We start from the raw sequence: 18,164 nt of genomic DNA, 5'->3' as shown, positions 1-18,164 counted from the left end.
CTCAGACAACATGATCATCTTTATATATGGAATCTATTAAAAAGCTATTAAAACCAGTCCAGGCTCAGAGGCTCATGCCTGTAATCCCAGCACTTTGGGAGGCAGAGGCAGGCAGAACACCTGAGGTCAGGAGTTCAAGACCAGCCTGGCTAACATGGTGAAACCCCATCTCTACTAAAAATACAAAAATTAGCTGGGTATGGTGGCAGGCACCTGTAATCCCAGCCATTTGGGAGGCGGAGGCAGGAGAATCACAAAGCTGAGATCGTGCCATTGCTCTCCAGCTTGGGAGACAAGAGAGAGACTCTGACACACACACAAAAAGCTATTAAAACCAATAAATGAACTTAGCAAGGTTACAGGATACAAAATCCATATAAATATCTATTGCATTTTTATATACCAGTGAAAAACTATTAATATTGAAAATGAAATTTTAAAAACAGTATCATGGACAATAACATCAAAAAATATGACCAAAGGTATAAAAACACTGAAAACCACAAAACACTGCTGAGAGAAAGTAATGAAAACCTAAATAAATGGAGAGATAGACTTTGTTCATGAGTTGGAAGACTCCATATTGTTAAGATGTCAGTTCGCTAGACCACACTCCAGAGGAGAAGATTACATAAAATCATGAATATCAGGAGACAGAGATCACTGAGGGCCATCCTAGAAGTCTGCCTACCACAGGTGCCAATGTTATTAAAGGATACCACATTTTTTTTATTGCATATCCTTATAACTCTTCTAAAAGGACTTTGTAGCAAGGCTGCATGGTACAAATCCTAGTTCTACTAATTACTGTGTGACCTTGCCAATCAATTTACTTTCCTGTGCTTCAGCTCTCTCTTCTCCAATATGGAGAAAAACAGCAGTACTTATCTCATGCAGTTATTTAAGGTTTAAATGATTGAGTGTCTGTAAAGCACTTAAGTATCTGGTACTTGGTTATATACATACATCAATACATCCATTAAACCAATATAAATACGTACGTTACTATTCCTTAGAGTTTAGTACAATACATCCTTCTTTAACTGTTTAATGACGCCTACTACAAATAAGGTACACTATTTATTCAAGGTGTGTATAAAGATAATTGATTAAATTTGGGCACTGAGGAAATAGCATCTTCTTGTTTCCGTTTTTATTTGAACTTCAAAAAACAAACATAGGTAATGCCTGAGATAACCATAATCCTGTTTCACCAGGTCCTAATATGTGCCTGTTTTTCAGACATAACTGTCAATGGCATGCTCTTTCAGTTTTTTTGTGGTTTGTTTTTTGTTTTTTAAGATGGAGTCTCACTCTATTGCCCAGACTGGAGTGCAGTGGTGCAATCTCAGTACACTGAAATCTCCGCCTCTCGGGTTCAAGCGATTCTCCTACCTCAGCATCCTGAGTATCTGGGATTACAAGCGCGTGCCACCACGCCCGACTAATGTTTTTGTGTATTTTTAGTAGAGATGGGGTTTCACCATGTTGGCTAGGCTGGTCTTGAACTCCCGACCTCAAGTATTCCTCCCACCTCAGCCTCCCAAAGTGCTGGCATTACAGGCATGACCCATCACACAGAGCCCCCCTCTTTCACTCTTAAAAGTGTCCCAGTGTACACAAGAAATTAGAGTTACTCCAGTTTGTCAGTCTAGATTGAAATGGTAACTGAATCAAGATAAACACTTCTGAGTAAGAAACCAACAAGGCACGGATAAAAGGAAAGGAAACTGAAGAGGAGGAATATGGGCAATGGGGGTGGGTAGATAATAGTGGGCAACAGAGTGAGAGACCCTGTCTCAAGAAAAAAAGAAAGAAAAAAAAAGAAAGAAAGGTTGGTTTAATATTCTAAACCAATCATTGCAATTCACTGTGTTAATACACTTTTAGAAAGATGAACTATATGATCATCTCAAACAATTCAGAAAAAGCAGCGTGGTAAGAGAAAAATAAATGCTTCAAAATGTCCACATACCAAAATTAATTCACCCACAATCTGAATTCACACTTCGTATAAACCAAATATATTCTTTAAAAGCTAGTGAAATAAAATATTTAACTGGTCATAAAAGAGGTAACTGGCATTTCTTTAAAGATTTTTAAAAATCCATAAATGAATACCAAATAAATGTTAATATATCACATTTAACTTCCCTTTTCTCTATCTGTCCTAATACATTACCATGAAACCAATATATAATCCTGATAGACACATTATTTAAAAAATAAGAAAACTTGTTTAAATGCACACACTGCAAGCCAAATTTTAACAATAAACCATTTTTATAGCTATTTTTGTATTCCCAACTGAAAACATTAGGTGACTTTGGAAATTCTAATTCCTTTATAATCCAGCAGCACCAAAGCAAACAGTCATGACCCCTTAAGAGGATAAAATGCCCATTTTAATTAAAGACTAAATTATTTGACTTGGTGTGCAATTTTTGCATCTGTATTTTGAGATGTATTTATAAATCCTGTGCTTTTCATTAATGAAAAACTGTACAAGTATAATAATTGACAAATAGCCTATAGAGGCAGTCTTAAAAGGTGTCTTGAATTCTGAAGAATTTAGGCCAATAAGAGGAATGAAGTACTGATACATGCCACATTATGGATGAACCTTGAAAACACTGTGCTAAGTAAAAGAGGCAAGTCACAAAAGACCACATATTGTATTATTTCATTTGTATGTATGGTCTAGAGTAGGTAAATCTATATAGACAGAAAGTAGATTAGCAGTTGCTTATGACTAGGGTAGGAGTGGGGACTGAGGGGATGTAGGGAATGGAGGATGACTTCCTTTGGGAGTGATGGAATGTTCTAAAATTGATAATGATGATTGCACAACTCTGTGAATATACTCAAAACCAGTGAATTGTATACTTTAAATGGGTAAATTGTATGGTTTGTGAATTATATCTCAATAAAGCTGTTACCATAAAAAGAACTTGGGCTATAATTCCTACCCTAAATATAAACTGTTACGTATTATTATCTTAAAAATGGAAAAACCTGATTCCAATACTTTATAGGAGAGAAAGCCAAGAAATATATGCATTAGTCTGTTCGTGCTAATTGCTAAACATTGATGCAAATATACTCCATGTCTTTGAATTCCTATTGAATTTCAGACAACAAATAGATTTCTTGAGTATTTTACCACAAAACAGATTTAGATATTGGCTTGACTTTAAACTTGTGGTGGATATTTCCTGACTTCATCTGAAAATTTAATTAAATTAAATAATCTGTCAACTTGCAGGTTTTTATTCCTAAGTAGCTACTAATTTGGTTTATCAATACAAACCTTAATAAAGTATGGGAGGCAACACATATCAAGCCAATGCTAGATTTAGCCATTTTACAATGTTGAGATATATCTAAACATCATTTGAATACCATAAAGACACACAATTTTTGTCAATTTAATAATTTTAAAACAACAAAATACAAAGCTTAATAAAGACAATTTGCAAGTTTTATAGCAAGTTAACTTTTTAACTATATATGTACAGTTGTATTTTGCCTTCAAAAATTCTGCTTCTAGAGTGTCAAGTAAAGAATATTAATAATTTCTTGACATAGGTATATAATGTCATATTTCACCACTGATATATTGTGAATTTCATTCACTAATTTAGGTGAATATTAATAATCATCAAATAATTCTAACAGATCTTAGTCTATGAAAGCAATCAATACCAGTTACTAATACTGATATTTTAACTAAAATTATAGATCACAAAAATGAAAGATCAGTTTTATTATTCTACTATTAATGTATATTTATAATATAATATATGAAACATAATAAACCATAGAAATATTGCCATATTTCCACAAATTTAAACATTATAGCACTAACTTTGGTATTCAGAGCTAAGACGTCAGACAGTTAATACAACATAGAGAGGTAATCATCATTTTAGAAAATGGCCTAAAGCTGCTCTTTGGTATAGCATAAAGTTAAGATTTGATAAATCTAGGTAGTGATAACAGTTATTCATTATATTATATATTACTTATTATGAATAATTATATAGAACATAGTATACACACATATGTACATATAAAATACACATGTATAATATATATAAATAATTTAAATATGCTCTTTGGTGTTCATTCAATATTATTGATATCAGATAAAACAACATTCAAAATTCCTTTATTTTCTTCCTGTCTAGTCAGAGTGATCTGATAGCTTTGCGGAGCACAGTTCGTTTTAAATGTAAATCAACAAAATAAAACAATAAGATATAATTTGTAAAAGACGGGATAACATTTTGAGTTTTTAAAAGTAACTATTGTTACTTAAGTAACTACAATCTCAAACGGTTTTCTGCATAAACCTTTGAGTCCCTGGGACAAAATTTGGCCTAGTGGAAATAAACATATCCATCATTTTTCCTCTGGCATTCTTTTTTTTTTTTTGCTCTCTCTGTCACCCAGGCTGGAGTGCAGTTGTGCAATCTAGGCTCACTGCAAGCTCCACCTCCCGGGTTCATGCCATTCTCCTGCCTCAGCCTCCTGAGTAGCTGGGACTACAGGCGCCCGCAACCACGCCTGGCTAATTTTTTTTGTATTTTTAGTAGAGACAGGGTTTCACCGTGTTAGCCAGATGGTCTTGATCTCCTGACCTCATGATCCGCCCTCCTCAGCCTCCCAAAGTGCTGGAATTACAGGTGTGAGCCACCGCGCCCAGCCCTGGCATTCTTGATAAACACATTATACATTCTCCCTAGTAAGTTGACATTTCAAGCAAACATGCATCATGATCTTACCCATAAACAGTCAGGTCACACCCCCGAATATGTTAATAAGGGAGTTAGATCAACCAATTTTCAATATTAATATAAAATCATCTGTGGAATTCTCAAAAATATTTTTACAAAACTTAGCAGTATGATTTAAACACATGTTGGATTTCAAAATAAAAAATATATAAGAGAGAGTCCAACACTGGTACCTCTCCTCTGATCCTCAAAAAATAACAATTTTTAAATATTAAAGATGATACTCCTCCCATTTTGTTAAGTCACTCTATGGCCCTAGTAATTCAAACATAATTATAGACTTTTAAATAGGCTAGAAGTTACTTTGAAACTTTAATAAGAGTTCAAAAAAGAATTCTACACTGCTGCAAAAAGCATTTTTCTAACCTCTGTTATATTAGCCAATGTAAAATAATATGATATGAACTCTTCGAACTACTAATCTTATTAAATCCTGTTATCATTTCTAGTACTAGTCTGATCATTAGCAGACAAGTTTAAAAAGAAAATTTTGGGCCGGGCGCGGTGGCTCACGCCTGTAATCCCCAGCACTTTGGGAGGCCAAGGTGGGCGGATCACGAGGTCAGGAGATGGAGACCATCCTGGCTAACATGGTGAAACCTCGCCTCTACTGAAAATACAAAAAATCAGCTGGGCATGGTGGCACGCACCTGTAATCCCAGCTACTCATGAGGCTGAGGCAGGAGAATCACTTGAACCTAGGAGGTGGAGGTTGCAGTGAGCCGAGATCACGCCACTGCACTCCAGCCTGGGCGACAGAGCAGGACTCCATCTCAAAAATAAATAAATAAATAAAATAAAAATAAAAAATAAAAATTTATGTTTAAATCTCAAACATCAAAAAGGCACTCGAAGTAGCTTACAAAAGCAAAGAAGAGCCCTGCAGAGAATCGGGAAAATATCAAGGCGAATTCAGAATTAAAAGTTGGACAGCTGAATGTTGTAGCCAGTGCAAAGAAAGGTGGGCTAATTGCCCAGATGTACTCTACTACTTGAATACCTATATATGTGCTTGGTGTAACTTCTGTCACTTGAGGCAAAAGGTAAAAATCCAATGGAGATATAATAATGCAAATGTGAAGTACTGGGAGCCCACTGTGCGTCACATTTGGGAAGACAGGGCTTTACAAATATAAATACAAAAGCCATGTAAATATTTATGATCATTTTGTTAGCTATATATAACAGACATCTTCTTCTAGTAATTTCATTGACACTAATCAATGTCCATATTTTTTAACAGAAAGGTTTCTACATTCGCACAATTCCTAGTATATTTTTAATTCCTTAAGTATATTTAAGAATATTCCAGACCACAAGACTCTAAGGTGTTGCACATTTTATCAGACTAAAATGTCAACATATATTAATATAGAACCATACGATTTTATTCAGCAAGCATGTCGTAAACCAAATTTTCTCACCAATGATGCCAGGTAGATAAAGTCAATTAAAGTAAGTATAACTATTAAAAAAATTCAGAAATTTCACTGTATGACTCAGTTACCCGGGAACTTTTTCTAAAGTTTACATTATCTTACTGGATCTCAAGATTCTAACTCATATACTTTGTATTCCCTCCCTAGAACCTAATGTAGAGTCAATGAACATACCACAGATGAAACGTATGTTAAATACTGCCTTGCAAATTGAAATAACCATCATACCAAAGACTATTTCACCTAGCCAAGAGAGAATAATGCTTCCATTTTGCTTATTGTTTATTGTTACTTTTTATTTTAAAATATTGATAAGAAGTCAAAAGGCACACTTATCTTAAAATAATTTAAGTATAATGTTTCTAACCAATTATAATTAAGAGTATTAAAAACTATAACAGATAGCATCGTATAATCAAAGACAGGATCACCAGAATCTGAGCCCTATTCTTTCACTTATTAGCTGAGTAATCTTGAGAAACTTACCTATCAGTTCCCTCATTCCTAACATGAGTAACATAATAACACTATCTACAGAATTGTTGCTGGAGAGTAAAGAATAAAATGGATCTCAAAACAGTTTTGTAAAACTGGAAAGCAATATAAGAATTCAATGGGTTATCACCAAATAATAATTTTGCTTGAGAGACAAGCTGTTCAACACATAGTGTAATCAATCTGGTTTTTTATGTTTATATATCTTAAAGTATTTCAAATTAAATAAACATTCAAGTAAGTTGTATAACTGCCAGTCTCCGCCTCCCTTTTAATAAACTTTAACACAACTGAAAGGTAAAAATAGTTAATATATTTTATAACTGATAATGGTCATTTTATTTTTAAGATATGTATTTTCTCATATGTTTTAATCTTGTTTTAGTATGTATTTTGTTCGGTTAACAAATCATCTACATGCTTTCGATTAAATATTATGAATAGAACTTATCAGTAGGAGGAAAGTTATTTATTAAATTTCTAAGTCAAATCTTAATATTTTCTTTTTTCTTATTTGGTTCATTTGATGCAAACACAATAATAGTGTAATACATTCTTTCTCAGTAGTGAAAAATAAATTACCATTTTGCCTCTATACTCATTATCTGAATGAGGCTTTACATAGAACCAAATTTATTACAATAGTGAATAAACACAACAATCAATGGAAAAATACTTGCAACAAACCATACCTAGTAATAAGAACTGCATTATCGTGGTGGGCAATCCCATTTTCTGGAATGGTGTTTCCATCACTTTGGTGGGAGAGAATGGATTTCTGCCATTTACAGAAGCTATCGAGGGACTTGTCTGCATGGTGGTTTATCTCCAAGTTTGGCTGCAATACAACATGCATACCAGAAATGTTCCAAACAAATTACTAAGGTCAGTTGTTAAAACTTTTGAAGACTAAAGTGGGACTATAATTAGAAGCAGTGTTTCTAGGAATAATCTCTTGCCAATTTTTATCTCTGTAATATCTGACCTAGAGCTCATTTGGTATATTATTGAACTGGTATTTTTTTCCAGTTCCAGCTTTAATGATAATGTGAACATATGTGAGATTATCAACATAAAAACTAATGAAAATCATTATTATAAGATATGCCATGCAAATGTTCACCCTTATACTGAAACATAGCTAATCTATATAGCTTTAACATAAAAGGTATATTCTTGTAATGTATTTAAAATTTGCTTAAGATATTAAATGTGTAGAGCTAAAAATCATATCCAACTAGAATTTCCTAATAGAAGCAATAATAAAACATATTATTTAATAATAAGTAATTCTATAGCTCTATAGCCTGTCTGTTAACAATCTTAGATATATAAACTAACTCATTCTTACCTGATCTTCTGTGAGAACAATTAAGCGGGCCACTATAATATTCACAACGTTTCCTAGGCTGGAATCACGGTAAAGTTTGGCAACCTGACCTCCAGAAAATAAGAAAAGACACAAAGTCAGACAAAAATTATAGGGTGATAGTTTGGTTTTTTAAGTGCTAAAACAATTTTTTATAAATTTAGCCATTGTATACATTACCCCATATCACTTAGAACTCTACCCTCAAGGTGCCTTGGTAAAAGGTTTTTATACAAGTCTACCTCAATAAATATTTCCTCCTAGACATGAACTACAGCATGGAAATTAGAGGGTGAGCTGATGTTTCAAGTTAAAAAAAAAAAAACCCTTAAACAAGATTTAACAATCCACTAAAACTGTCATATTATCTAAAAATGAATGATAAGGTCATCTTTAAATGTATTTTTATGGAACTGAAACATTACTAGACCAATTTTTTACCATTTTAGACAGGTAAATTCTTATCATTATTTACTTCACAGCAAAAATTTATGACCTTAGTCAAAAACACAACAAATATGAAGTAAAATATTATATAGAGGGATCAAACTTACAATATTCATCACACTCAAAATGTAATGTTCAATGTCTTTGCGGCCATGGTAGCCCACCATCATTTTGTCTGCCACTACCAATGTCTCCACAAACCGTTCAATGCTCACTGATCTCTTCTGTCTGTGGTGGATATGTGTGTTGTTAATTGGTAGTGAATAAGAAACAGTGGATGTGTCATTCAGCCACCAAGGTTTGCCACTTCTTGTGAAATCTACAATAAAAGCAGCCAATTCAGATAGGTTCACTAATTAAAAATATTTATTTATAGATCTTTCATGTAGACATGCTTCTCACGAATTCTCTAATATATTAAGATTTTTCAAAGAGAAGAGAATGAGAAAATGCAATAGTGAGAAAAAAGTCTGTAAATTTTTGAAAATAATCACGTTATCTGAAAAAAATTAAACATTCAACTGCTCATGAAAACAAAACAAATCTAAGAAATGAATTAATTAATAAAAATAATTTTCAAATAGTCATTTCATATTATTCCAGTAATTACATCTTAATACATTTAAATTTAGGATATATACTTTAAAGAGTCATTTAAAGTTATTTAAAAAGCATCTAGAGTATGAACTTTTCAATCCGTCTAAGACAGCTCTGATAGCCCTGATTTTGCAAAAATCTATTCCAAAGATACTTTTGATTATTCATTTTAAAATAAGATGCTTTCATCAAGCTATTTTAATTAGAATCAATTCTACTGCTCTAGAAATCTCAATTCTAAAAGGCAACGAATTACTTTTTTCACTTAGGTTGGCAGTCTACAACTCTTTATTCTGACAGAGTACTCAAAATATTTCTTTTCCAAAGCCTAGAGGTAAGAGACATTCAATTATAGTTGAAAGATCACAATTCCAGCATAATTTGCTTTGAACCATATTTAGCATGGATTGCAATGTATCCTTTGTTTTCTAGACATTTGGTTCTTCAGTATAGAAGCAGCCTTTTAGCGCTATGGCATTTGTAAACACCTGCCTCACTGATTATCATCTTCATTAAATAAACTTGAGCATGTAGAGGTTCTCTGTATATCTCACTTCCACATCCTTATATTGAACAGGAAATCTTTCTCACACCCACTTATTAAAAAATTTAGTGAGGAATAATTAGATTAATATATGATACACTTGACAGAAAGTGTAACTATTCTCACTTTTCTAACTTCTTTAGCCTTTCTGTTTTAAAAATTGCATTGGTAGGTGCTATGGTTTGAATATCTCCTCCAAAACTCATGTTGAAACTTAATTGCCATTGAAACAGTATTAACAGCTGGGGCCTTTAAGAGGTGATTAAAACTTGAAGTCTCCACCCTCATGAAGGAATGAAAACCATTGTTGTAGGAGTGGGTTGGTTATTGTGGGAGTGGGTTCCTGATAAAAATAATGAGTTCAGGCCCAACTTCCTCTCTCTGTTGTGTGCACTCACTTCCTCCTCTTGCCTTCCTCCATGAGACAACCCTCACCAGATGCTGGTGCCATGCTCTTGGACTTCCCAGCATCCAGAACCATATGCTAAGTAAATTTTCATTGTTCTTAAATTATCCAGTCTCAGGTATTCTGTTACAGCAGCAAGAAATGTGCTAAGACAGTAGGATGGATAAATTTTGAGAAATGAGGTGGAAATGATCATGAGACCCATCAGTTAAATACTCCTGAAACTTCTAAGTTAAATGAGTGTCTTCATCCCTAAAGGTGAAGAGAAGCAAAGACATAAACACCACTTCTTATTTCGATAGAATATCCTCCAGATAGTGTTTCTGTATATCCAATTTTGGCAGACAGACTCTCCAGATGGCCTCCATGACCTCTGTCTCCTAATGTTCACATCCTTTTGTGATTTCCTCCTTTTGAATATGGGTAGGACCTGTGACTTGTTTCTAACTAACAGAATACAGCAAAGATGATGAGATGCATGTGATTTTGAGTATATTAGTACATGATTATGTTACATAATATTGTAGCATTTGTCTAGAGTCTCTCCCTTGCTGACTTAGAGAAAGCAATCAATCATGCTGGTGAACTGACGCTGGCATCTGAAGACAATCATCCAAAAACTAAAGCTACCCATAACCACAAAGAACTGAATGCTGCCACAACTATGGGGGTAGAGAAGTGGATTCTTCCCCAGTCAAGATTCCAGATGAGAATTCAGCCCTGGTTGAGGCTAAGCAGATGACCCATCCATGCACAGACTCCTGACCAACAGAAACTGTGAAATACTAAAAGTATACTGAGTAAGCCACTAGGTTTTATTGGCTAATATTGTTACAAAACAGCTGAAAGCTTTTCCACATCAATATAACTCCAATTTCTCCTGCTCAATCCTCTGTGATCATAAAACCATTCATGTATTCAAGTCATGCCTAGTCTCTTACTCTGGCTAAACAGGTTAAATGTCCAAATATAGGATTTTATTTTCATTCTTTTGATCATTTCCCCTTCTCTGACCCATTCAATTTCTCCTTTTTATTTAAAATATTGTTTAAATAATTAGACATTATTGTGCAATAAACACATAGCAATGGTAGTCCTCATTTAAAATGTATTCAGGTTGAGTGTAATGGCTCACGCCCGTAATCCCAACACTTTGGGAGGCTGAGGCGGGTGGATCACCTGAGGTCAGAGCTTGAGGCCAGCCTGGTCAACATGGTGAAACCTCGTCTCTACTTAAAATACAAAAATTAGCCAGATGTGGTGGCAGGTGCCTGTAATCCCAGCTGCTCAGTAGGCTGAGGCAGGAGAATCACTTGAACCTGAGAGACAGAGGTTGCAGTGAGCCAAGATCACACCACTGCACTCCAGCCTGGGCAACAGGGCGAAACTCCATCTCAAAAACTAAAAAATTAAAAAAGAGAACAGGTGGGTAAAATATTTCAAATATTTTGTCCAGTAAAATATTTCAAATCCTAAATTAATGTTTCTACTAAAAAAAAAAATACAAAAATTAGCTGTGTGGTGGCACACATCTGTAGTCCCAGCTACTAGGAAGGCTGAGGCAGGACAATTGCTTGAACCTGGGAGGCGGAGGTTGCAGTGAGCTGAGATGGCACCACTGCACTCCAGTCTGGGCAACAAGAGCAAAACTCCATCTCAAAAATAATAATAATAATAAAAAAATGTATTCAGTGTAAGGTAGTTGCTGTTATCATCATCTTTGTTATTGTCAAAATTTTCAACATTTTAGTTTTTAAAAATTTTAGTTTGCTTGGCTATCACTCTAACAAACTACAAATTATTTGAATGTTAAAACTATATATTTTTATTTATGAATATCCATCAAAGGCATTTTATATATATCATATATAATTATATATTCAATATTTTATACATATACACATATACTGAATAAAATCAAGAGAGAGAACATCTTCAGTTTCATTTTAAAAATTAAGTTAATCCAGCATAATTAGCTCATTATAAAACTATACATTCTATAATTGCCAATTGACTTCTTAATGTTAAGCTTAATGATCTGTAACTACTATCTTTCCTAGTCTAAAATAGAAAACAAGATTGACTTGTTTTGTTTCAAAATAAAGATTAGTAGTTCTTCAAATGATACCTGTTACACATGCTTTGCTCAATTTAATTTTGATTAGATTATAGCATGTTAGGAAACATTGCTCATAAACACATACAACACAATAACTTTTTCCCAAAATCAATATATGGATTTCATTGCCATCTGAAATAAGATTTTAACTTTTTGATCAATATCAAAGTGTTTGAATATATACAGCCATTCACCATTATTTCATTGACCTGCTTTATTTTTGTTCATAGTACTTACTACTTCTGGACAGTTGGCCATATATTTATTTGTTTGTTTGTTTATTTAGTTAACTGTCTTTCCTCACTAGAATATAAACTCCATGAGAGCAGGGACTTTTTCTGCTTTATTTATTGCTGCATCCCCAGCACCTAGAATAGCCTTGCATACGGGTACTAAATGAATATTTATTTAATGAATACATAAGTAGATAATGAAGATATAGAGACATAATAATATCTATTTCAATGGACTAGAAGAATACTTAGTTATCTCTGGGTATTGGAATAAGTAATTTTCAGTTTCTTCTTTTCCTTTTTGTCCTGTATTTTCTAAATTTTCTAAAAGGAACATTTATTACTTCTATAAAATGTTTAAAAATTCATAGTTTGAATCTAATTAGAATAGAAAAAAATAATATCTGAATATAAGATAAATATGTCCTGTGTCAAGGGGGTTTTCATATCTTATATTTTGACATAAACTTGAATTCCAGGTAATAGGCTAACTGGTAGTGTATGCCTATAAATTCACATCTCTCACTTTACCTATGCTGTTGAAACAGTATCACAATTAAGATGTTAGCCAGACATTTCTCAGATTTACTAGTAAACACAAAACGTTTTTTTTCCCCAGTAACACTTGCCCAGAACATAGGGAAATACTATTATATTCCCAGTAATGGGAAGCCAGTGAAGTTTTTCAAGGTGTGTGATACAGCCAGATATAGGGGACAGATTTTACTGAAAATAAGAACACAAACCTGGAGACAAAAAGCATAATTAGAAAGTCAGTATAGTTGTCTCGGCAAGAGATAATGAGGGTCTAAAATAAATAGACTAGAGTTTGGGGTAGTAGAAATGGCAAGTGAATTAAAAACATTGAAATGGAACACTTTAGGAAATTCTCACGGTAATCCAAATGAGAGATGGTAAGAGAATATCTTTCCCTAAAAGTGCAGAATTTTATGATAGCCATAAGAATGGATTGGAGAAGTGCTTGACTAATGCGTAAACCATTAAAAAATAAGGATCTGCCTGAGTTAAAATAATGTGATACATACTTCAAAAAAGAATAATTTAAATATGAAAGGATTAAGAGATAGGCTTTTTAGAATATGATAAAATCTTTAAATATTTTTGCAAAAGGTGATCTTCTTTACAATCATAGAGTGAAGGCTGGCATATTATGGAAAAATGATAGACTAATTACATTATAATAAACAACTGAATATTTGAATCCTAGTTTTTTTCTTTCTTTTTTTTTTTTTTTTTTTTGAGAAGGAGTTTCGCTCTCGGTGCGATCTTGGCTCACTGCAACCGCTGCATTCAGGGTTCAAGCAATTCTCCTGCCTCAGCCTCCCGAGTAGCTGGGACTACAGGTGCGTGCCACGACGCCCGGCTAATTTTTGTATTTTTAGTAGAGACGGGGTTTCACCATGTTGGCCAGGATGGTCTCGATCTCCTGACCTCGTGATCTGCCTGCCTCAGCTTCCCAAAGTGCTGGGATTATAGGCCTGAGCCACCGTGCCCGGCCTGAATCCTAGTTTTTAAAGAATTTACATATAGTTATACTTACAGTCTAAATGTTGTTAAATATAAGATAAACTTATTTCCATAATGGTTCATTTCATTACTCAATATAAAGACCCAACAAACCTTTTGTTTTAATTATTAACTATGGAATTTAATTTCATGTTTTAAGTAGATTCACTGTAAGTTGTCTTTTTCTGGTACCAACTATTCTTGACCAACAAGGACCTAATTAACAGCCTCAGAGATTACTCAAGAACAAAGTGTGCAGAATGGGAAAACTAGATTAAGAAAAGAAGACTTAACACTTAAGAAGAAAACAAGCCTATGAAGAATATGGAGAAGAAACAAAAGGATGATACATATCATACATTAATTCACAAGGCAATCCTTTCTTTTTTTTTTTTTTTTTTTTTTTTTTTTTGAGATGGAGTCTCACTCTGTCACCCTGGCTGGAGTGCAGTGGCACAATCTGTGCTCACTGCAACCTCCACCTCCCGGGTTTAAGCGATTCTTCTGCCTCAGCCTCCCAAGTGGCTGTGACTACAGGCAAGCACCAACACACCCGGCTTATTTTTGTATTTTTAGTAGAGACAGGGTTTCACCATATTGGCCAGGCTGATCTTGAACTCCTGACCTTGTGATCTGCCCGCCTCGGCCTCCCAAAGTGCTGGGATTACAGGCGTGAGCCACTGCACCCGGCCAACCCTTTCTATTTTTCACTAAATCTATTTGTTGGTGACTTTACTTTTGCATTAAGCTGAAATCTCTCTGAAACATTCTGCCCCTGGTTCTAGCTACTGGAACTACATAGAACAAGTCTTTAAAAATTTTTGTTAATATAATAACACTTTAGTGTACTAGAAACAGTCATCTTAATGATAGCTACAATTTGATTGGGTAACTAGTATGTGCTAAGATGAGCACTCAGAGAGGTTGGGTAATTCGTCCTATGCTATATCAAAGCGCATGTTCTTTTTGCTGTGCTATGTTATATCCACTGTTTCTCTACATTTTCGTCTTTTTTCTTTCTTTCTTTTTTTTCCTTTTTCTGGAGAACGGGGTCTCGCTATATTGCCCAGGCAGGTCTCGAACTCCTGGGCTCAAGCTATCCTCCCGCCTCTTGCCTCCCTGAGAGCTGGGATTACAGGTGTGAGCAACCGCACCCGGCCTGTTTCTCTACATTTTCTCACCTTTAGACTAACATCCTCCTAACTCCTTAGCTCTAGTCTTGCTCTTCTCTAATTCCATCTCCATATTGCTGCAAGAGTAGTCTTTCTAAAACACAAATCTGATTATGTTATTCTTCCTGTTTAAATCCTTTCAGTGGGTTTCTAGTGCACGTAGGATAAACAAACCCCTTAACATGGTTTATAAGCTCTTCATGATGTGGCCTCTGCTAATCTTTCCAGTTTCATCTCTCACAACCACTTCCCCCAACCACTATGAACCTCACCTTTATCCCTCCAGCCCACATTCTAATATCCAGTTACATGAACTGTCTGTCAATTTCTAAAACATGACATTCTCCCTTTTGGTTTAGGAGCTTCATAAACACTATTTCCTCTATGTGAAACACTAATAGCCACTGCTTTCTCCACTTCTACACAGCTACCTTCACTTTTCCCCCAGTCCTCAGCTTAGAAATCACTTCTTCCATGAAGCTTTCCTTGACCACTGAAGTCTAAGTTTGTTGCCCGTACTACATATTTCTATAGTATCCTCGCTCAGTGCTAACACTACTTTTGAATACTATCTTAAGACTCTTCAAGTCTTATTCAAGTGTCTAGATTCCTGCTACTAGCATAAAAATATCAGGCTAAACAAACACCACAGAGTACTACAGTATAACTGTGCAAAAAAGCTATAGCTATTACCTAAGTAAAATAAGATGGTTATTTTTTTCCCTTCAACCAAAAAACGAAAATGAATTTTATACAAACTTACAGCTTAAAAACTTCTCAAAGAGTTCCCAAATTGATTTAAAACTACTGGTAGGTAACATCTATTAAAAGGGCTCTGGACATTACAATTGTAGTCAAACTCCTACTTCCTTTTATTGCTAACCTTACTATACTTGCCAGAAGAAAGAAAAAGCAGCAATCCAATACAATATGCTTTGTAAAAGCTGCACACTCACTCACCCGAAACCCCACAATGAGAGTGATCATACAGATGTCGTTGTTGAAGGGCAGACTTTTTGTAAATAACATGAGGGTGGCCATTTTCATAACTAAAATGCTTGGAATCCTCTGTGGTATTCTTTAAAGGTTCAATAAAATATTCTTCATCTTCTGTAGCAATAACACCATGCTAAAAGAAAAATAAACAAAGAATTTACCAAAGAGAATCATTTTAAATATTAGTTATCATTATTACCAAGAGCTAAAAGTAAATGGACACTTCTCCATTTACAGGGTTAAAACACGTTAATAAAAAAATTAGCGAATTATCTGTACTCAATTAAAACATTATATAAATGTTCCTATTCTTTAAAAAGGACATTTAAATACCTCCATATGCTATGCACTGTACTAAGCATGTCACATACGTGATTTCCTCCAATCTCACAATGACTCTGTGAGGTAACAGATTTTATGTGAACACTAAAACTTATTTCAGTTCCACATTATGCACATAACTATGTCCTCTGTGTTTAGATATAGCTTTGTGATTGAGTTTTGCACAATAAAAATATGGGCAGAGGGTTATGTAACACTTTCAGCCCAACCTCTGAATATCTCTGCAGTGGAATCTTCTACTCTCTTTCCCCACTGAACGGAGAGAACTCCAAATACCTAGGGTAGGTAGAAACCAAAAAAGAAGGAACCTGGGTCCCTGTGTGACCTCTTAGAAAGATGTCTGATGTAGACACAGACATACAGAAGAAATAAGCTTCTATTGTGACAAATCATTGACATTTTGAGGTTTATGTTACATCAATTAATATGTTCTTAATTAACACACATCCCATACATCCCCCATTCTGCAGATGAAGTAACAGGCTCAGAGGACTTGCCCAATATTACATAGAGGTAAGTGAGGGTACTGGAATTCAAAGTTCTGCCCTTACTTACAGTATTATATCACCTTATCCCTATTTACTTAGCCAAGTGCTACTCAGTTTAGTTATCTCTCCTCTTTAAAAACCTTCTCTAGTCCAAATGGAGTAGCTTCACCCTCCACTGAGCTTCAATAGAGCTAATTCTCAGTATCACTTATTTTCAATTAATCCCACACTGCTTTGTTACATCTCAAGTCGTGAAGTCTTATTTAAAGTTGGTATAAGTTTTCAACTTCATATTTTAGCTTCCCAATTAGATTATTTGCTTTTTAAGGCAAAGGGTTATATCTCATATTTCTTCGTATCAGTTAACACCATAGAAAGTGTCCCACATGTAATAGGTATAAATAGAACTTTGTTGATGAAGAATGAGATGGTAAAAGTTATCTACATCTGAAATAAGAATTTCCACCCTTGTCTAATAGTGTTTTCCTAAGTATGGCACATGTGAGGACTGCTCTTAATCCAACTAATTTACCCTGTAACACCAGATAAAATAAAAACTCTCTGGGTGTATTTCCTCAGCTGGAAAAATGAAAGAGTTGGTCTAAATTAGTGGTTTTAAAACAGCACTCTGGGGAGCCCTAAGGGTTCCATGGAAGTGCCCTCAGGGGATTGCCCCAGACAACAAAGGGAGACCTACATGGCTTGGATTCCTGGGTTTAGGAATCAGCTGTGCTATTTATTAATCTATATATTAAGTTTCCACATAACATTTCATTTGAAAAAGGGGTTTTGCTGCTTTAAAAAGAAAGCTGAAAACCTCTAGTCCAGATAATCTCTAAGGTCCCTTTGAATTCTAAACCTCTATGATTCTGCTTAGGGAAATTCATGTTAAGTACCTCATGCTTGGAAGGAATGATAAGACATAATCAGAGTTGCTCTAATTTATAGATTAAATTGGCAGTCACCTACATGAAATGAGCTGAGGAATGCAAACAAAAAAAGCAGCCCTGAGTCACTTCATATAATTTTCACCATTGTTTGCTTTAATTTAAGGAAAATAGTCCCTATATTAAATGCAAATACTGGCAGAAATAACATAATATGCCATTAACATATTCTAATACCTCAGTATGAAGTACTTTACCAGGTAGATCAACAATGTGCTAAAAAACTGAACACAGTTCCTGCAGA

General features: G+C 34.5%; 1 protein-coding gene across 2 annotated transcripts in view; it reads right to left on the bottom strand.

The window, feature by feature from the left end:
- ADAMTS6 (ADAM metallopeptidase with thrombospondin type 1 motif 6) overlaps nucleotides 1–18,164 on the bottom strand; it is a 334,536-nt gene that overhangs the window by 297,394 nt on the left and 18,978 nt on the right. For both annotated transcript variants that reach the window (XM_003827427.5, XM_063604436.1), the window contains exons 4-7: nucleotides 16,108–16,276; nucleotides 8,657–8,868; nucleotides 8,085–8,168; nucleotides 7,426–7,571 (exon numbers count right to left, since the gene is read on the bottom strand). In XM_003827427.5, the coding sequence (XP_003827475.2) occupies nucleotides 7,426–7,571; nucleotides 8,085–8,168; nucleotides 8,657–8,868; nucleotides 16,108–16,276 (611 nt within the window). The remainder of the gene's footprint in view (nucleotides 1–7,425; nucleotides 7,572–8,084; nucleotides 8,169–8,656; nucleotides 8,869–16,107; nucleotides 16,277–18,164) is intronic.

This window comes from Pan paniscus, chromosome 4 (assembly GCF_029289425.2).
Source record: "Pan paniscus chromosome 4, NHGRI_mPanPan1-v2.0_pri, whole genome shotgun sequence".
Taxonomy (NCBI): Eukaryota; Metazoa; Chordata; class Mammalia; order Primates; family Hominidae; genus Pan; species Pan paniscus.
The sequence above is the reverse complement of the archived record's forward strand: the minus strand, read 5'-3'. Positions and strand labels throughout refer to the sequence as shown.